General features: G+C 37.2%; 1 protein-coding gene across 3 annotated transcripts in view; it reads left to right on the top strand.

The window, feature by feature from the left end:
* LOC116297430 (puratrophin-1) overlaps positions 1–21,256 on the top strand; it is a 38,205-nt gene extending 16,949 nt beyond the window's left edge. For 2 of the 3 annotated variants that reach the window (XM_031705655.2, XM_031705654.2), the window contains exons 8-26: positions 5,214–5,330; positions 5,937–6,323; positions 7,161–7,283; positions 8,399–8,590; positions 9,558–9,845; positions 10,550–10,786; positions 12,543–12,595; positions 12,883–12,958; positions 13,257–13,360; positions 13,957–14,026; positions 14,491–14,580; positions 14,796–14,888; positions 15,017–15,064; positions 15,522–15,599; positions 15,936–16,106; positions 16,744–16,842; positions 17,201–17,279; positions 17,720–18,510; positions 18,911–21,256. In XM_031705655.2, coding sequence (XP_031561515.2) covers positions 5,214–5,330; positions 5,937–6,323; positions 7,161–7,283; positions 8,399–8,590; positions 9,558–9,845; positions 10,550–10,786; positions 12,543–12,595; positions 12,883–12,958; positions 13,257–13,360; positions 13,957–14,026; positions 14,491–14,580; positions 14,796–14,888; positions 15,017–15,064; positions 15,522–15,599; positions 15,936–16,106; positions 16,744–16,842; positions 17,201–17,279; positions 17,720–18,510; positions 18,911–18,916 — 3,102 coding nt within the window. In that variant the 3' untranslated portion in view covers positions 18,917–21,256. The remainder of the gene's footprint in view (positions 1–5,213; positions 5,331–5,936; positions 6,324–7,160; positions 7,284–8,398; positions 8,591–9,557; positions 9,846–10,549; positions 10,787–12,542; positions 12,596–12,882; positions 12,959–13,256; positions 13,361–13,956; positions 14,027–14,490; positions 14,581–14,795; positions 14,889–15,016; positions 15,065–15,521; positions 15,600–15,935; positions 16,107–16,743; positions 16,843–17,200; positions 17,280–17,719; positions 18,511–18,910) is intronic. The other variant, XM_031705656.2, reaches the window with a different exon arrangement.
* The last annotated feature ends 31 nt before the right edge of the window (positions 21,257–21,287 follow it).

Raw genomic sequence — 21,287 nt, 5'->3', positions numbered from 1 at the left:
TCCATTCGTTCTTTGTATTCATTTCTCTTTGCTTTTATAAATTTTTCTTTCGTCCGTATTACGCTATTTCAACCATTCCTATTATTTTTGGATTACTATCAGTTCATCTACATTATTTTGAATTCTTTGTTATTTCCACGATATTTAAAATTGGCTGCTTTTATTGGTCCTTGCATTAAATAGGCCTTTTTACCTTGAGCGTAATGTTTTCCCGTTTCAGATCACGTGTCCTTCTCTCGAGAATAAGATTCTTTGTTTGAGTATCCATATTCATGTGTCTTTTCTTGTTCAACGTTAAACAAAGAAATGATGCTCTAGGGAATGACACGCGATCTGAAATTGGAAAATATAGCTTACGCCCAAGACCCAATCAATGAAAAATGCAGCCCACTCTACCAAAACTTTTCGGTGACATAATCCAAATCCAAACTCCCTCGACTTTTCCTGCCGAGAATAAATAAAGCATACTGTGAAAGAGTTTATAAATTTGAAGAATGTTTATTGCACTCACAATTTTTTAAACTTGGCATAAACACACCCCAACATATTGTTGTTCAAAAAAGGTTTTTCTTGCTAAACGCTGAGGAAATATGGTATTCATCGAGGAAAAAACGCGCGCTAGAGTAACCTATGGGATCAAAGAAACGCTTGGAAAAAAATCAAAAACATCAAAGAAAAGCAGAAAACAAATTCATGGTCATCTAATATGACTTTCTTTAACATTTCTGAATTAAAAGCATGTGAGTAAGAGTTAGTGACAAGGATTTATGAAACTTTCAATCCGTGCGATGCAGTTAAAAATGCGTACCATTCGAATTCTTTAACAGGTGATTTTGTTTCGTAAATTGGGTGTCATTCATTCCCTTGCAATCAGAATTTCTTTATATTAACCTTTTTTGTAGATTTTGGTAGCACCTTGTTGTACAAAGGGTGGATAGCGCTATCCAACGGATAAATCTTATCCAGTGGATAAATTGATTGGATAACAGCATAAATTTATTCGCTGGATAAGGATTTATCCATTGGATAGCGCTATCCACCCTTTTGTACGACAAGGCCCTGGTCCTTAAGCAACAGGCTGAAAAACGAGTCAGCGGTTGTACGTAAAATCGCGGGCTCATTTGCTTCCTATAAAAATGTCTGTGGTTTCGACAAAATCTGAAAATTAGCTTCGAAAGTCACGAGTGTAGAAGTTAAGCTGTTTTGTTTTTATTGTGTGTAGAATTTTCAAGCAGCTATGTTTGTTTTTCGGGAAAATTGGCGCATGCGCATACGTTTTTCAGACCAGACACATTCAATCTCGTCCTCAGAGCCTGCGTTTCTTCTGGCCTGCGGCGACCAGGATTTCTTGGACTTGCCAAAAATTGAAAAAAAGTATGTTCCCCATTTCTAATTCTTATTTTGATCGAAAGTAAACGCAGTAGTCTGTTTGAAAGCAGGTTTGAAAGCATGATTTTCATTCATTATATTTCACTTACGGAAAACTGCGCATGCGCCAAAAAATGAATTATGCCAGAGCCCTCGTTCATCGCCGCAGGCCAAAAGAAAAGCAGGCTCTGGATACGAGATTGAGTAACATTAAGGAATGTTATTAATATATCTCATTCAGACGTCCATTCTCAATAGACGTCTCTGCGTGATACTGATCTCCCGTCATGCTATTCGGTCATTGTTTATAGATATGACTTTACACTTTAATAAAATAATGAAACTATTCCAAAAATACGATTTTTTCAAGAACGATTTAAAAAAAAAAAATTTCTAGTGGAAACGTAGTTCCGAAAATGAAGCTGTGTGACAAAATACTGGAGTCCCTGGTAAAGTGTTAAAATAATTATATAAAATAATTTAAATCTTTAATTTGAATAAAGGTTTGGGTGTATTTTGGATCGTGTCTCTTTGCGCGTCTTGTCTTCGTCTTATCGTCTCTCTTTCAGCCTTTGGGCGGCCATTTTGAATTGAATTTCCTTTGTCGAGCGATTGAGAAGCAAAGTCTTTGTTTTATTCTTCCAAACAAATACATTTATGACGTATAAATCCCAAGTATTATGCGAAAGAATGTAACTAATGTGGAGTTATACCAAAAAGTCGAATTCTGTGAGTTTTTAGCATGAACTGCCAAGGGTATGAAATTCACAGTCTATCAGCCAACTGATTATGAGAAATTTATCTTATTAAATCTTATTTCCGGTTTATTTAATTGCTAAATAATTAACAATGCTTAAAAATTAATTTTTTTAGAATGAGTTGAGAAAAAATAACCTGGCCGGAACGTATTTACTTCAAAATAAAAAGTGAAGGAATTAATGAGCAAGTTTTGTCCTTGCTTTATTTTCACGTTTTTCGTTCGTATTTGTTCTGTTTTTATTTATTGACTTTAGAAATAAGAAAGAAAGAAACTTTCTTTTTCTTCTTTCTTCTTTCCTTTCTGCTTTTTGTTTTGTGTGTGGTTTTCTCTTCACCCGAGTTTATAAAATTATTTGTCAAATTTACTTTTAATAACCATTTTTTTTCCTTTCTTTACTGTCCTTTTTTTCCTTCCTTGCTTTCTGGGGTTTTTTTTCCCGGTTTTTTTTAAAATTTTGATATTTTATTCATTTCATAAGCATACGAGCGTAGCGTTTCCAATTTCACTTTCTAGCCACCATGTCGTGATATATTTTTTACTTAAAGTACCTAAGACGCTTATATTGTTCTTATTCCGAACTTTGACTCAAAAAAAAATCTGCATAACCAGCGAACCGACAAAAAGACTGTACTAACACAAGGACTTCAATTGTTTTTCAATCATTCATTGTATCATGCTAATTAATGGTTTCGCTTATTAGCAAGAGCCTACACGCCATTTATTCATTGAATTTCAAAACCGAAGCCAACTTTTTCTTTCTGTTGTCGGTATTTCGTGTTTGCCGCTAATGAGGACGAATGGAATAAGGATTTCATGAAGGAAATTACAAGTAAGTTGATTGTTTTGGCATATTTCTTGTTCATGGAAGTGTGTCACAATCCTAAAGTTTATGTATCTGTTAGGGACTCAGATTCCTATTTTAAGCATGACTCAGGTTATGTCTGTTATTCGCTAGCTATTTAGCACTCTTTTTTTGGGACCTTCGCTGTTCGGGATTCGCAGATAAACATGGAAATATCTAAGGACAAAAGAATTTTGAAAACAGAAGATGAAAGATAGTTTTAAAAATTCGAAAAACAGTTGAACCATGTGTCTCAGCATTTTCACCCCTTTGCCATTGTAGGTCTTCGTTCATGATTGTGACTCTCAACCAAGCTCTTTCCCCTAATAATTTACCAAGAATTCAACCCTTTAAGAGTTTGTTTTCATTTTAACTTTCGTAATCCCAGCAAGCAGTCCCACACAAATTCGAGTTGGTCTTTTGTGAAAGCGTGTTCTTGGAGTCTTGTGGACTATTTTGGTTCTTTTCGATTCGTTTGAATGATTTCTGTGTTTAAAGTCGAGAGCATATACTGAAATTATATTATAACGTGATTATTGATATTTATTAGATGCTTTATATGTGTATATATATATATATAAAATACAATATATAATGTATAATATATATCATAGTATATTATATATTATATATTATATATATATATATATATAGTAGTAATAAATTATGCGTTCGGTGTGTATATAATGAATTATATATTATATTATTATATTATATTATTATATTATATATTATATTAACCTTTTATAATAACATAGTTAAAAATCCTGCATATTTTCTATATGACTGTATGTATTGTAATACCTTATTAACGAAATTCCCAAAGGATTTATCAGTTAATAGTTTAGTCAATTTATGTTTTAGTCTTTTAAACTTCCGACAGCGCTTAGAACTCGAAAATTCTAAACCCGTTGTTAATCATTTTAGATGTCGTTTGAGTAATTATAAGTCTTGTTTGGGAAGCCGGTCTTTTCAAAGTCTTTTATTCGTGGGATATTTTTCACCTTTCTTACAAAAAGTGGCGAATTTGTCATATGGATAAATGTAAAATGTGGTCTATAAATATTGTGGACCCGTTTACTTAAGACGTGATATCGAAGAAAGAAAATTAAATTTTTTGGTTGAAAATATTTAGAGCAAATTTTGTACGTGTGGTGAGAGGTCGAAACTCACGGTATATTAAAATCAAATGGCTTCCAATTCCAAATTCAAAAATTGTCATTGGACGGTGAGCATTTTGTGATTGGTTCAGAGTGAAACTTGCTTTAAATGGCTTCCAAGTTGAAAATTTCTGATTGGATGGTATACGTGTTCTTTAACATAATTTGATTGGTCATGGTAGAAAGCCCATTTAAAAGTTGCAGCGTTTATATTTTATAGCTTCATATCCGAATGAGATATTCTCGATAAGTGTGCGTAATTGGGTCAGTAAGATTAGAAGCCGTTTCATAGTTGTTTTATATTTATACCTGAATTCATGTCATCTTTTATACCCAACCACGTTGGCACTTGGCGTTGGATCTCAGTCATTTCTTCATTCACGTCACACATCAATTAATCGCCTCTAGAGATTATTTCAATGAACATACCTTTTCAAGTGGTTTCCTTCAATTAGCTAATAAAATATTGGCTTTTGCGTTTGAGTATACACAATTAAGCGTAAAAAAATCGCAAATCTAGATTTATTTTGCACTTAATACTGTCAAAGTAAAACTAAATATATTTTTAAATATCGTAATTTCTTTACAATTTCCCTAAACTTGATCAAATTTCAATTCCTAGGGAAGGTGGAAAGGAACGTTTTTTTATTGTGTGTGTATGGGTGAGGGGGAGGCGGCTGGAGCTTCGGAGGGGGGGGGGGGGTCATCAGTAAAAACTTTCTTATCTTTCTGATGATGGCGTTTCTTTGTGAATTAAATCAAAATGTGAGAAACTTGGTTCCAGTCCTTTGCTCGTTTTGTTACCAGCGAATGGAATGAGTCTAGTACTTTGTATTTTAATTACTATTTTTTCACAGGCGAAGTAAAATCACTCTTGTACATGCGCAATTGATGGGTTGCAAGCTTTCCCAAGAGAGTCAAAACACAAAAACATGGCGGCCATTGTGGTGCCTTTAACAATAGATGCTAATGAGAAATCTTTTGTTAAATGGCACCATCATGGCCGCGATGACGTTACGTGCAATCAAAAAACACATTTATTATATGCATCTGTTCACCTTGTTATTTTTCTTTTGTACAATAGTTTAAAATCATCACAACTGTACAAGACCTTAAGAAAGTCATCGATGAAAACCAGCTTACACCAGAATTCAATGGGACATTTCACTACGATCATGACGAGTGGATACGATTCAGAATAGTAAGTGAATTCGTTATATAATTTGTTTGATATAGCAAATATAGCAAAAAGAAATTACAAAACAAAACAGAACAAAACAAACAAACAAAAAAAAAAAACAAAAAACAAAAAAACAAAAAAAAAACAAAACACGTATATAGATGTATGACTCAAAATCAAAACTGTAACTTCATCAGACTAATCTCATCTATAGATTGAATTGCCTAAACCGAACGTCTTCACAATTCACATTACATATTAATATTCAATTTATAATCTTTCCAGTTGCAAGAGTAACTTATTTTAACCCTTTTGGGTTGTCTTTCTTGCGCCCTCCACTTCTTAATCTCATTTTTGTAAAGTTTTTGTAATTTTTTTTGTATTTTTTGTGTGGAAAATAAAAACCTTGGCTTTGAAGCATTTTTTTTTTACATTTTAACTTCTTTAAATTGACAAGGGTGTGAACAATGATTAAGCAATATAAATTATTTCTCATTTGTCTCTAGCTAAAAGAAACTCATAAAAAAATCGTCGTTAACAAATCTTAGAATAGAATAGCTGTCCATTTAGATATCAAAAGTATAAAAATGATACTGAAATGTTGATTTTTGCTCCTTTTTTTCGCAGAAGCTGGAGCCTTTCATGACAGGATGTCGCAGTGCTGCAAAGCTTGCCATGGAAGTAATGCAACAATTTACAAGCACCAAAGTAGGAGAAACTTTAAAAGACTGTAAATCACTACTAGAACAGCATCAACAAAAAGTCAAGGACGTGTTCTTAGATAGTAGACTTTCAGCCCTTCAAGTTGAAGGAGAACAAATCTTAATACGATTAGAAGAAGAGGAAACTAGTCTGGCCAAGACTGAAGATTACGAGGAAACAGTAGAGTGTGTGTCGAAACTGTATCATCAGATGAACGAAGTGTTTTGTAAACTTGAAATGTTAACTGAAAATAGGACTAAAAAACTAGAACAGTGCGTACAGCTCAGGGAATTCGAATGCGACGCCGATAAGGTAAGACATGTTTATTTATTTAGTTAGTTTATTGATAGGGAATCAAGTGTGATGTACTGGTACGAGTGCATTCGCCTCTTACGACGTCACTGTTCTCGAGTTCGAGTCCTGGGTTCTTCCCTCTGCGAAACCTAACACGCTGATTTCTACTCGTTAAAAAACGTGGACCAATGTGATGTCCAAATTTATAATAGATCATTCCTTGATATTTTTAGGGAAGCACTGCTAATATGCAGCATGGGTGGCGTTTGCGGCTAACGCGTCGTCCTACACCGCTGTGAATCCAACGGGTCGGGTCGCTGACTCGAGCCCTGTGGTTGCCACATGTGAATTGAGTTTGTTTGATGTGTTGTTCTCTCCTATGCTACAAGGGTTTTCTCCGGGTTCTCTGGTTTCCTCCCTCCGTGTGTTAAGCGTATGTGCATAGAATATTGAACATAGTGGTAGTGCGTGTGAGCGAAAAGTGTCCCCACTAGACACTTAAATAAAGTGATTTATTTATTTAATACGCCGCCTCTCACCAATATATACGATGGTGCCGGTCTTTGTGTCGTATGTGAGTAGAGTGGTTTGTTGGCTCTCTCCTGTGCTTCCAGGGTTTTCCAGGTTCTCCGGTTTTCCTCCCTCCGCAAAAATCAACTTCTAGCTTTGCGCATTCACCTAGTTTGGAGCCTAGCTCAGTTGTGGTTGTCCCACGCTGTGATACAACAGCTAAAGCTTAATAGATTTTTAAGTGACAAAAAATAATCAGAAATAAAGTGAATTTTGTAAGGCTGTTAAAATTACCCTACGGTCTCTATGACGACAAGAAATTCAGTGTTATTTTCCTCCACACAGGTCGAAACATGGATCAGAACTGAAGCTGAGTCGTTCCTTCACAAACACACGGAACTAGGGGATTCTCTACATCATGTTCAATCCTTACAAGAAGAGTTTGACATTTTTGAAAAAAATGCAAAGGTAAAACACGAGCGGACACCACATGTTAATATAGGTTTCTATATACTAACCCCCCCAGCAATTTAGGCCTTTTGTTTTCCCATTTCAGACCGAGTGTCATTCCCTTGAATATGATATATTTATTTATAGCCGAAGAATTTAGTGAAAATCTTTTATTATGGATGCAACTCAAACATATAGAATATCATTGCTAAGAGGTGGCTACTTGTATGCGCGGTATCACAGTGTGAGTAGAGATTGTTAGGTTTCTCGTTTGATTCCCTTCTGCAAAGCCTAACAAGCTAAATTACAATTTTACCTGTGAGTTGTTTCGTTGTTTCAGGGATTGATCTGTAAGCTAGCCCTGCTCTGACTTTGATCAGCCCAGAGTTGTTTCAGGGTTCCATCTGTGAGCTAGCCGTGCCCTGACTTAGATCAGCCCAGAGGTTGTTTCAGGGTTCTATCTGTGAGTTAGCCATGCCCTGACTTAGATCAGCCCAGAGGTTGTTTCAGGGTTCTATCTGTGAGTTAGCCATGCCCTGACTTAGATCAGCACAGACGTTGTTTCAGGGTTCCATCTGTGAGTTAGCCATGCCCTGACTTAGACCAGCCCAGAAGTTGTTTCAGGGTTCAATCTGTGAGTTAGCCATGCCCTGACTTAGATCAGCCCAGAGGTTGTTTCAGGGTTCTATCTGTGAGTTAGCCATGCCCTGACTTAGATCAGCCCAGAGGTTGTTTCAGGGTTCTATCTGTGAGTTAGCCATGCCCTGACTTAGATCAACCCAGAGGTTGTTTCAGGGTTTGATCTGTGAGTTAGCCATGCCCTGACTTAGATCAAGCCAAAGGTTGTTTCAGGATTCAATCTATGAGTTAGCCATGCCCTGACTTTGATCAGCCCAGAGGTTGTTCAGGGTTTGATCTATGAATTAGCCATGCCCTGACTTAGATCAACCCAGAGGTAGTTTCGGGGTTTGATCTGTGAGTTAGCCATGCCCTGACTTAGATCAGCACAGATGTTGTTTCAGGGTTCTATCTGTGAGTTAGCCATGCCCTGACTTAGATCAGCCCAGAGGTTGTTTCAGGGTTCCATGCAATTGAATGGCTTTCAAGAAACGTCTATTTTGGTACTATTTCAGAGTTACCTCGACCAAATAGAAAACGTATTAGAGGAAAGTCGATCGTTGTACCAAGGAAATCATTATGAAAGCACTGGACTACAGGAAAGATGTAAAGCTTTAGAAGATGCTAATAAGGAAGTTAACAAAAAGATGGAAGCTAGAAGGGCTCAACTTGCGCTCTGTGGAGAATTTCACAAACTTGTCGAAGAGGTAAATACAGTATAGCAGTTTTCAATATTACGAAATAGACCAGTTTCGAATTCCATATTACCGCTGTTTTTCTTGATTACAGACTCATTTGCACAGGGTTAGCCTCGTATCAGTGTTTAAATATTCACAAATACCAACGGTAAAGTAAAGAATGCACAACTTTAACAATACAAACACTTTGAAACTCGACGGACCTTGACTGGAACACTTGAATATTCTGCACAAACTCGAGGCTAACCCTGTGCAAATGAGTCTGTAAACAAGAAACACAGCGGTAATTTGGAATTCGAAACTGGTCTATTGAGTTTTTTAACACAAAAGTATATCAAAAGTATATTAGAAATTATGGGATACCTTCTCTGATATTTTTTTCAGAAAGCCCTAATGATAGGCAACCCGAAAAAAATATCAGCGATGATATCCCATAATTTCTGATATACTTTTGATATACTTGTACTTGTACAAAAGGATCAGAATTTCTGCATATCGCTGTATATATATATATATATATATATATATGAAGAATATTTAGATAAAAGGTTTCTTAAAGAGGAAATGGGTGTGGTCTATTGATTTAAAAAAATTGGGAAAACTTCAAATTCAAACACAGTGTTTAAAAGGTCTTCAATCCGAATATCACACCAAAGGGGTCTTAAGAAGTAAGACCCTTTTTGAGTAAATTTTCTTCTATATATATATATATATATATGACTGATATATATAATTACCGTGCTCGCGTAACAAGTCTGAGCTTAAATTAAATAAGTGTAGTAAAAAGTCTATCATCATGTGGTAACATACTCTAATATGGGTTTCTTAATACTTGTGGTATGTGATAGCTGTACTCTTATGTGCCTTGGGCGGGCATCATGTTGTAACATACTCTAATATGGGTTTCTGAGTACTTGCCAACTAAACTTGCGCTCAGCGTAGGTGATGAAAAATGAATACAATTTTTTATCCCTAGGTATCCAAATGGACACTAAGCACTTTAAAACAGATCGCACTAATGAAAATGGAAGAAATCCTAACACTAGACGGTGTAGCGGTTCTTACGAAGAACCTTGATGAATACCTTGAGAAATACCCGGTATGGCCGGCAAGCCAGCTTAACCGTATATCCGAGATTGCTACCAACTTCGGAGATAGCCGGATGGTCAGTCAAGCCGAGGGAGTCTTGACCCGATATAAGGAAGTAGAAGATATGTTGGAACAGAGGAAAGGCACCCTGAGAAGAGCGGAGGAAAGGTTGAGGGTAGGTTTGATTTTCATGAGGGGAGGGGTGGGTTTATCACGTACCCATCACGTCTGGAAGTGAAAAACTGCATTTTGTCCTCAAATGTCTGGAAAACTTTAAGCTTTAATTGCAGAAATGAATTTACTGTCTGTTTGAACGTATCCTTGGTTTTCACCTAACGTCATCTGGTGGACGTAAGACTTATTGTTGTTGGTGTTAATGTTGTAGGTGTTAATGTTGTTGGTGTTCATGTTGTTGGTGTTCATGTTGTTGGTGTTCATGTTGTTGGTGTTCATGTTGTTGGTGTTCATGTTGTTGGTGTTCATGTTGTTGGTGTTCATGTTGTTGGTGTTAATTTTGTAGGTGTTAATGTTGTTGGTGTTAATGTTGTTGCTAATGTCAATGGACTATTTTCAAAAAAAACTTGGATGCGAGGCTCATATGAAGTCACACTTTTTCTCGATGGAACTTGTGGCATTTTTATTGTATTTCCATGTTAGCCTTGCATTCAAGACAATTCTAAGAAGAATCCATAGGCCTCTTTACCATTTCAGTCCACGTGTTATTCCCTAGAGTATCCTTCCATTGTTCAATGTTTGTGCATGAACCCTATTCTCAAGAGAACGAGGTCTGGAATGAGATAACATAGCGCGAAAGATAAAAGGCTATATTATTTTCATCTCTGATGATCTCATTCTTGACCCTTTCTTCCTTTATTTCAGGGTAACCCGTCCTGTGAATTCTCCAGTACGACCACCGGTGGTAGTGACGAGTCCTCCTCGACCCCCCACGACGGGGACGAGGACGAGAATGACCTGGGACCCGATACTGACGATGAAATGGACACCCCTGTAGCAGAAAACCCTGACGTTTCTCCTGAACGAAAGATATCCGGAGATCGAAATCCAATGCTGTACACTTGGAAGGAGGTCAGCAGCATTCAGCCCGAATCACCTCCAGTACGCATGCGTGATGTATTTTCATTCTAATACTACTAATAATATCTAATAACGGATATCAGGTCGCTTAGATAATATATATTCGATTTTTAATAGACCCATTGCATGTGACGTCAAAAGAGCTCAATTTGGAAGACAAAACAAAAGGATTCCAATTTCATGAGAATTGGAAACCTATTGTTTTTCCCTACAAATAGTCCAGCTTCGAGTTCCAAATTACCGCTGTGTTTCTTGATTACAGACTCATTACTCAGGCTTAGCCTCGAATCAGTGTCTAATTACTCGAGAATACCAACAGTAAAGTAAAGAATGCACAACTTCAACAATACGAGCACTTTGAAACTTGACGGACCTTGACTGGAACACGTGAATATTCATCACAAAATCGAGGCTAAGCCTGAATAAATGAGTCTGTAATCAAGAAACACAGCTGTAATTTGGAACTCGAAAAGGGTCTATTGAGCTGCATTCCGACGTGCTGCAAGGGGTCTATAGATTCTTGGTTTCACTTGACTTCATTTCTTGACGCGTGCATCAGCTGATCACAAGTTTTCAATAATAAATTTTCTGGTTGACAGCTTAATGTTTGACTACCAATTTGGAGCAGATAATGAAATTCAAAGACTTTTATCAGCTGATTGAAACCCAGCAATAGGCCGTTTACATCAAACATTCATGTTTTGATATATCACTTTGATAACGAATTAATTCGGCCCAAGGTCCCCCGAGGAAGTCTCTGCTGGTTGGCAGACAAACATGAGAATCGGAAGGAAAAGATAACATTTTGAAAACGTTTACGTTAATCATATTTGTAACCTGGAAACCTTTTTTTTAAATATATAAGTTACATATTTTTTTTCGTCATGCAGTAACATATCCTGCAAAAGGCCTATTATACTCCTTGCTTACTTCTACTTGATCTTATCTTTGTGCATAATGTTAAAGACATTTCTAAGCACAATCTAAGTCTTGTGAAACCGAAAATCAGAATTTTCACCTAAATAACTTGCCTGAGTGAACTGATGCCCGTGCTAATGCTAATGTATAATAATATTAACCGAATAATATTTAATAGGAGGTCGAGCATCCTAAAACAATTTTACGGATACATTATGGCCTAGCTTGGGTACCAATGTCTTTTATTTATCATGCCTTATATGGTGTTGCTTGTACCCAAGCTATACCAAAATGCATCATGAACTCGGAAAAGGAATACGACATTCGTGCTAACACTGCTAATCAGTATAAACACTTATAAGCTATCAAATAACCCAGCTTACTAATCATTCGTTGTTTTTTGTATGAGTTGGACTGTAAGGTGGCATGCATCCCTTTCAATGTGTTCTGAATGACAGGACACGAGACGTAGCGCCATGTTGGTTGACATGACAAAAAACACCAAATCTTTTGTCAAAGTCAACCAAAATGGCGGCTATGACGTCACTTGCACACCAAGAATAGCGGCATTGAAATGAATTCCCATAAAAATGCTTTCTAAACAGCCGAAAACTAACGATACTGCTTCTCACTGTTGAAGGGAGGGGAGGGGGGCTGTCAGTGCAGTCATAACACTGAAATGGCTTCCCACACGGTTCGGCATTCTATAACTTAGAGAAGTTTTCGTATGGCTGTGAAAAGCTCGCAGCAGAAACGCGGTCTTGACACGGCAAAGCATACGCAAGACCAATCACATCGTGCGAGAATTTTCGACTGAAATTTCGACTATATTTACTTACGATTTTTCTTAATTTAACAGCCTCTGGAAAGCATCGAAGAATGTGAACAGAATTTGTCTCCTAAAGTCAAAGAGTAAGTATATTATGCTCTGAAATCCTGTCTCCATAAAGATAAGGCCAGGATAAAGACCATGATACTAGAGTCAATGACTCCCATTGGTCATCCTCCCTTCATGAAAACATGTGATATGGTTATGTTATTTCTGGAAGGGTTGCCTCAGGATTTCCGAAAGGAAAGCCGAATCACTTTGTTTTTCCGACTGGTCCCCGACACTGGTCCGAGTGATTTTGAAGTTTTTCAACTCTATATAATATATAGTGGTTTTGTAGTAATTGTTTTGTATCACTATTTCACGCCAGGAAACTTTCTTACATCGTACAAGAGATGATAGATACAGAGAGAGACTATGTCAAGTCCCTTGAATATATCATGCAGGTAGTGCTTCATATAAGAGGATGATATGATACGATGTGATAAATGAAGGAGTGAATGAATGAAGAGGTGAATGATGGAACAGATGATGGAATGAATGATGGGATGAATGATGGAATGAATGAGAGAATGGATGGAATGAATGGAGGGATGATTGCACGGACGGACGAACGAATGAATAATGGAATGAACGAGAGAATGGAGGAAGGCGTTTATCTTCATTTTTAGAAACTATATTGTAAACACACAAAAAACGATATTAAGATAAAGGTTATTAATTACACATTCTTTTATTTGTCAGAATTATTTATCTAGAATGGAGAATCCTGATTTACTGCCTTCCCTCAGAGGGAAAAAGAATATTTTATTTGGAAATATTGAACGAATATATGACTTTCATAATCGGTAAGTAAAAAAAGATAGCCACAGAACAACCTTTTGCATAAATAAATAAATACCTCAGTCATATCTCCCCGACATGTCTTATGCACACCAGTGAATGCATTTGTGCATGCTCTAAGTCCGTACGTGAAAATTAGTTTACAAACGTGTTCCTGGTATTGGTATAGGAAATTGAATGGGTTCGAGTGCAGTTTGCTCCGGCTCGTGCAATTTGAAAATCTTGAATTCTGCACTTTCACAAACTGCATGAGAACGACTTTGATTTTCTTTTAATTATACGACCATCAAAAAAAATGTGATGAAAAAATATTTTTTTTCTTTTCATGGTTATTTCGCCTTTTTTCACAGTAATAAAAAAAAATCAGCAAGTAGCAGGTAACCCGGTCTACCCTTGCCACCAGGGTCTTGTTTTCATACTAAAACGCTCTTGAGTTCCTGGAAGGCGTGCTCATATTACGCATGCGCAAACGTTTTAGTTCCCTGTCACCCTTGTATTCATGGAAACCAAAGTTGTGTTAATAAATCCACTGGATTTCCTGTGTTGATGTATCAGTATCAGAATATTTCGTACTTAAACGTGTTGGCCTTCCTTTTTGCAGGTGTTTTCTACGTGAATTAGAAATGTGTCAAGAGAAACCTTTACAGATAGGCAGTTGTTTCTTGAAATGGGTTAGTTGAATCTTTTTCTTTCTTTTTTCTATTCTTTTGACTTTTCTTTCCTCTTGCTTTTTTCAGTTTTCTTTTCTCTTTTTAAATATCTTATTAACCATTTCTAGGTTGAGGAAAAAAACTAGGTTGAGTTGGCATATCAGTGTATCGTGCGGCGGTGTTAGGGGACAAAATAGACGCCATCTTGTCTCCTAAAACAATGCAATGCAATGTCAACTCGATCAAGTTTTTCCATTAACTTCGAAATGGCTGTGGCATTTTTTCTCATTTCTATACTTTTTAAGCTTATTTTCCTTCCTTCTCAATTCCTTTTTTCTTATCTACTCTCTTCTCTTCTCATTTTCTTTCCCTATTCCGTCTTTTCTTTCTTTCTTTCTTTTTTTCAATTCTTTATTTCACTTGGTTTCACTTGGTGGTCACAAGTTCACTTAAAATTATCGTTTTGCTGTTGGTTCCATCCACAGGAACGTCAGTTCTATCTCTATGCCTTGTATAATAAAAATAAACCAAGATCCGATCAACTCTTGTCTGACCATGGAAACACGTACTTTAAGGTAAGTGATACAGTTCTCACAGACTTACAATAGTTCTTATAGACTTACAATACAATACAATGCTAATGATTTGTTGAGCTTGTGGGACATAGCAACGGTAACTAAGGGGAGTCTGAACCATGAATTCTCTTTATGGCAAGAGACTATTGAAAATGGATTGCAAGCTATCGAAAATAGTATTCCTCTTCTTAAGGTGTTTATCTCTTGCTTTTTAGGCTTTCCAAGAAGAACTTGGCGACAAACTGGATCTCGGGAGTTTCCTCATGAAACCTGTCCAAAGAATGTGTAAATATGGACTACTGTTAAGGGTGAGAGATTACGAACTTTTATCTTGCCTCGCTTTCTGTTGTTGTTGTTGTTTTTTTTCCCAGTTATTCAGAAGGTATAGATATTATAGTTGTATAATAATTATCGATTATTAATATATTTCCTTCAGGATATGATCGAGGCTTGTAAGGATGGAGTTAGAGTCAATGAACTGAAGGTAAGTGTAGTTTGTTATGTCTGAAACCCTGAAACAACCTCTTGGCTGATCTAAGTCAGAGCATGGTTAACACGGATCAAACCCTGAAACAACCGCTTGGCTGATCTAATTCAGGGCACGGCTAACTCACAGAACAAACCCTGAAACAACCTCTGGGCTGATCTAAGTCAGTACATGGCTAACTCACAGATCAAACCCTGAAACAACCTCTGGGCTAATCTAATGCAGGGCATGGCTAACTCACAGATTGAATTGGCATTGAGCATGTTAGATTTTGTGGAGAGAGGAAAACCAGAAAATCCAAAGAAAAACCCCCGAATCAAGGGAGAGACGTAACAAACTCTTCTCACATAAATGATTCCGAGTCCAGGAATGAATCGAACCACGGATTGATTCCAGTGTCGCATAAGTACTCATTTCCATGTGTAATCGTTTTGATGATTGTTTTGTTGTGTAGGACGCGCAGAACATGGTTCGATTTCAGCTCAGACACGGCAATGATCTGCTTGCCATGGACTCATTACGTAACTGTGACGTAAGTGCATTCTCGTGAGCATTATATACTACTCCTGATGTCCACACAACGATTATGATTCATTGCATTGAAATAGATTATATTAATGACGTCATTCCCGCAACGGTTGTCAATTAAAATGTACATGGATAAATGACCATGAATGAGCTTAGAGGACATGCAGTGTTTGCCTGTCGTTGTATTCTTGATTCATAAAATTCATTCTGCTGATTGATACCAAGCAATCAACTCTGATTGATAGCACATGACGGACAGTGTTTTCGCGTCATTGTAGCCTGGCAAAGAGTTTCATTAAGCAACATTCATTGATGTAACTAATGTGTACGTATTTTCAAGGTTAACGTCAAGGAACAAGGTCGTCTCCTTCGTCAAGATAATTTCATCGTGTGGTCAGGAAAGAAGAAGCATCAGCGACGTGTCTTTTTGTTCGATGATTTGGTCCTGTTTAGTAAAGCCAGAAGACAACAGGGTGGTGTAGATCTCTTCTATTACAAGAATTCTCTCAAGGTATGATTAACGAAAAGATTCATGGGAAGATTTGGGACGTGACGTTGAGAGTGCAGAGTAATAGCATATTCTGTGCTTACGTCACTATTCAAAGTCATTTGGATATTACTAAATTATGTATGCAAGTCATGGGTCTGTGATTATCGGATTAAGAGAGCGTGAGAATATCTCATGGCTCTCCCCCATTGGAGAGAGGCCTGTATATTAACCACTCCTAAGATAGAAAGTGACACTTTGCAGCAAACACGAAACCAGAACAGCAGGCGATGTAACCCACCCACCCTACCCCAACCATCACTGTCGGGTGTCTTCATGACGATAACTACTCTCCGTGTCGCCCCTGGCTTCAGCGGAGGGTTGTTCCCCTTATCTTAATCAACGACAATGAGCCAGCCCGTACCGCTCAGAACGAGTTACATGATTGGATTAAAAAACAATAGATTGGTCATCCAAACAATAGCACTAAACCTAACCTTACAAAAGCGGTACTGTACTTAGGAAGCAATGAAAATCCAGCTTTCGAGCGGTACTGGATTACTCTCGACAATGACGGCAGGAATCAGTAACATAGTACTATTTTTAGAGCCCGTGTAAAATGCCTTGTCACTAAAAGTAAAGTGTCTCTCATTTTTTACAGACTGCAGACTTAGGATTAACGGAGTCTTTAGGGGATGGTGGACTTAAATTTGAACTTTGGTTCAGAAAACGAAAGACTGGCGAGAAATTCATCTTACAGGTAAACTTCATTTCGAATTATAGTAATTGAAGACTCATTTGCACAGGCTTAGCCTCGCTTTAGAGTAAATCATTCATAAAAGTCAATTGTGATGTAAAAAATCTGCAGCTTCAGCAACACCAATGTTTTGAAATCCCACGGATTTTTAAACGAGGCTAAGCCTGTGCAAATGAATCTGTGGTCTTCAAAGACAGCAGTATGCATCGAATGTGAAACTGATTGTTTTGAAAATGGGGTCTAAGAGAGTAGTTTAAGAATCCTCAGTTTACTGCGCTTCAAACCCCGTCTTACTCAAACAAATTTACTAAAAATTTGATATTAATGTGTTTTGAATTCTCCAATTATGTTGCATTTCCAGGCGCCCAGTATGGAAGTGAAGACATTCTGGTTATCAGAAATAACCAAGATTTTATGGAAACAAGCGATGCGCAACAAAGGTAGGAAGCATATAGTTGGCCCCATCACAGTTGCCAGCGCCATCGAAACGAGAAAGGCAGTGACCTCCGAATGATAGAGACGTGAATAATTGTCCAAGGTGTTAAAAAAGGTCTCTGTCATTGCAAGGTCACAACCGTCCTCGCTACGATAAACAGGCACGGTTACCTTTCAAGATGGCGCAGGAAACCGTGAAAGAGACTATTTGATTGACTTACTCAACGGCTTCTTCGCCGTTGAGAAATAAGGATGGGTGAGGAGGAGGGGGGTTGGAGTGGGCGAAACCTCTTAAGCACGGAATTATACTAGACTGATAATTAGAGAGTGGGTATGTACTTAGAAAAACATCTCAAAAAGGCACACATACGACACCGAGCTTTTTAGAGTTAAACTAAAACCTCTCTAACCTAAATTTTAAATAACATTCCATCTTAATTCACAGAGTACGGCTTGACAGAGGCCTCCACTGGAATCAGCGTTGAGAGCCAACCGGCTTTACACATACCAACAACACGATACGACGAGACACCGCACTACCAGGCATCTGTATCCTCTCTTCATCACCACGGACCACTTTTAAGAAAAACGTCCAATAATACCTCTAATATCACTGCGACGGACAAACGATTATCTTTGATCAGTTCGGAAACAGATTCATCGGCTAGTAGTGGATTTTGTGACGCTGCTACTCACACTACCGAGGAAGAGGGCGCCTCGGCCAAAGGGATTGTCACAACGGTTGACAGTCGCGTCTCTTCGAAAGCACAACGAAGCCCACGCGGTCACAGACGGAAAAAATCGATGGAAGAAGTCCCTAACAAAGTTACAAAGGACATTGAAAAAGGACAAGAGAAAAAAAATAAGCAAAGCAAGTCGCCGAGTCCCGAAGAGGAAAAAAAGTCATCGAATTTTTTCCGAAGTTTTTCGCTTCGTGACCGATCGAGTAACGAACGAGCGACGAGTCCCGAGGAATGTGGCGGAGGCGTAGTTTTACGTCGATCTGTAAGGGAAAAGGACTCTAATGGACCTCATAAGAGAAGGTCTTTAATAGAGAGAATAACACATAAACATTCGGAAGATAAAACGAAAGAAAAGGAAAAATCTCGAAGGAGAAGTCTTGTGGAAACTTGTACGGTTTCTCTTGATACAAAGACTGATGGAAAAGAAAATGCTACAGATTCGACACACAATAAGCAAGGAGTGAAATCAAAGAGTAATTGCGTTGTTTCGGAGGTGAGTTAGTTAGGTTGCTTAAAGCGAATGATGGGTGATGATGATGATGATGATGATACTGATTGATTTTGGTGATTGGTAAGGAAATTGTTGATGGGCGTTGATGGTGGTGATGATGATAGTAATGATAAAAATAAAAGTTGGCCATTATACTGATAAACCTATGTAGTGTTCGATAAAAGATGACACTCAGAAATGTCTCAATAATGTCTTCATAAAAATGCATAAAAATGGGCTTTCTTCTAACTTCAATAAAATGAAGTATACACCACATAAGAAATGACGAGCAAAAGATGTTGGTACCCAAGCTAGACCACAATGCACAGCGTTCACTAGCTCAGAAAAGATCTATTCTTATTATATTGACTTAATTTAAGCTAACATACTTTTCTTATCATAGGTATAACGTATGGAAAATGAATACTCGCCTTACTTGGTTTTTCCTGGATTCATTCTTCTTTCTTCGAGGAAAATACACATCTTTACCGTGGGCGTAATGGTTTCTCATTTCAAGCCACGTGTCATTCCCTTGAGAATAAGATTCTTTGCTTGAGTTGTATCAACATCTATGTATCTCGTCAAGCGCAACCGTTAAACAAAGAAATTATACTCTAGGGAATGACATGGTCTGAAATGGGAAAACATTGCAATGGTAAAGACGTCTCTATTCACATCAGGTTACCATCGCTTTATGTTTTAGAACGGACGCATTTATCTTCAATTCGCTCTGTGAATTTTCCCCATTTTGTTCGTAATTAAGAATGGAATTCTTCCTATCCTTGAGAACATTTCTTCTGAAGAAAATGAAAGAAAAAGAAATAATGCTTGTGGAGACTATCACGCCAAGATGATATTTTAACGAAAATATTCATAGTTGAAGATTTTTTAGAATTTATGAACGCGGAAAAAATTTCCAATCCAAATTATCTTAGAACATGGATCCTCTTTGAACGAAGTCGAAAACTGTTAACTTTAATTATTGAGAATATTGTTAAAATTCTTTCATTATTTTATAGAAAAAACTTTGACTTAATTAGAAACTAGACTCTACACTTGTGCTGAAGAACGAAAGCCCCTTATCGAGGCTAAACAGAGATGCCTTATTAGCCTCGATCAGGAGCTACTGAAAATTAGCAGCCAATCATGATTGGATATGAATATTCTTTTGTACAAGGTTACTCGCCTCCTCCCCCTAGTGGAAACCTTAGGGGGAGGGGGGTAAGTAGTGATTGTACCGAGGTTAGTGCATGGCTTATTACTAAGTATTATATTACAACAATGATGATGAAAAGGTAAATTATACACCGTGAAAAGATGAAAAAACTTACTGACGTTTCGGACGCTAGTCCTTCGTCGGAGTAAAAGAGAAAGAAGTGGTAGAAAGGAGTGTATATATGATGGGGCTTAGTCCCAACGGGATTAATGAACGCTTTATTTTCAACTAACCTTTTCTTTTGTCTTTTGATTGTTTGTTTTTGTTTCCTTGCCTACCTTGCTCTCATTGGTTTCTTTTGTCTTATTCTATCATATATACACTCCTTTCTACCACTTCTTTCTCTTTTACTCCGACGAAGGACTAGCGTCCGAAACGTCAGTAAGTTTTTTCATCTTTTCACGGTGTATAATTTACCTTTTCATCATTACTGTTTCATTAGAAACGCCGACGCAGCTCACACTAGTTTTTAGCTAGTTATATCTTTTTATTATATTACAAGATGAGTATATCATGAATATTTACATATGTAACGAAAATCATTGTACAGTCTTTTTAATGGATATAAATGTTATTAAATAAAAAAGGGTTTTGTTTGAAAAGAGAGGCAGTTGGTCTTCTTAACGGGCAAAATGAAAATAATATGAAAATAATATGGTATTGATGGTTTTCACAGCCACCATGTTCGTTGAATGTAACAAAAGATTCGCCATTAGTCTCTTGTTATATCACCCAACATGGCTGCCGTGTCTTTTATTATTTCATTCTCTTGGGAATGATTGCAATCACTAATTACTCCCTCTTCGTTTCGTATCATAAAAGTCAATCGCTCGTAGACTCTAGACTATTGATGATAGGTTTCACAACGCGTGAATGAAAGCCGTACGCTCGTACTTTCCATGGAGTAATCTATTGTGTTTTATTTGGCTTTGAAACTTTTTGGATTTGGTTAAGGTAATCATAGAAACAACCCGATAAAAAGAAAGCAACTGTCAGAAATCTCGCTTTCTGATTGGTCGAGGCATGTGATTATCTCGTGTTCTGCCAAATCCCCGCTTGTTTGACCACTGCACAGCATGGCAATTCATTTTCTATTGACTTTCTTCAATGCTTGACACTGAAGGACACGGAAGATATAACTAGCTAAAAACTAGTGTGAGCTGCGTCGGTGTTTCTAATGAAACAGTCATGATGAAAGGTAAATTATACACCGTGAAAAGATGAAAAAACTTACTGACGTTTCGGACGCTAGTCCTTCGTCGGAGTCAAAGGACACAGTTGAACGTAGTTTATTATATCTACAGCAAAGAAAAGACAAGATTCATAGACTACCTCAGTCTTACAATAAAAAAGCAGAATCATTTCAAATCAAAATGATTTTGACTTATTTGAGAAAAATGCCTTTTAAAGACGAGAGCATTCTGAAAAATTCCGATCCAGAGCTTTGTGATTAGGGTACGTGGTTAATTGTTGTGTTTGTGAACGATTTTTATCTTGTTATTTCTATTTATTTGAATATAGTTTTTTACTCCATGCCTGAAATCTTTTTTATTTTTATTTTTAT

This window comes from Actinia tenebrosa, unplaced genomic scaffold (genome assembly GCF_029948245.1).
Source record: "Actinia tenebrosa isolate PJP-AT-01 unplaced genomic scaffold, QUT_ActTen_1.0 PGA_scaffold2__45_contigs__length_23673736, whole genome shotgun sequence".
NCBI lineage: Eukaryota > Metazoa > Cnidaria > Anthozoa > Actiniaria > Actiniidae > Actinia > Actinia tenebrosa.
The sequence above is the reverse complement of the archived record's forward strand: the minus strand, read 5'-3'. Positions and strand labels throughout refer to the sequence as shown.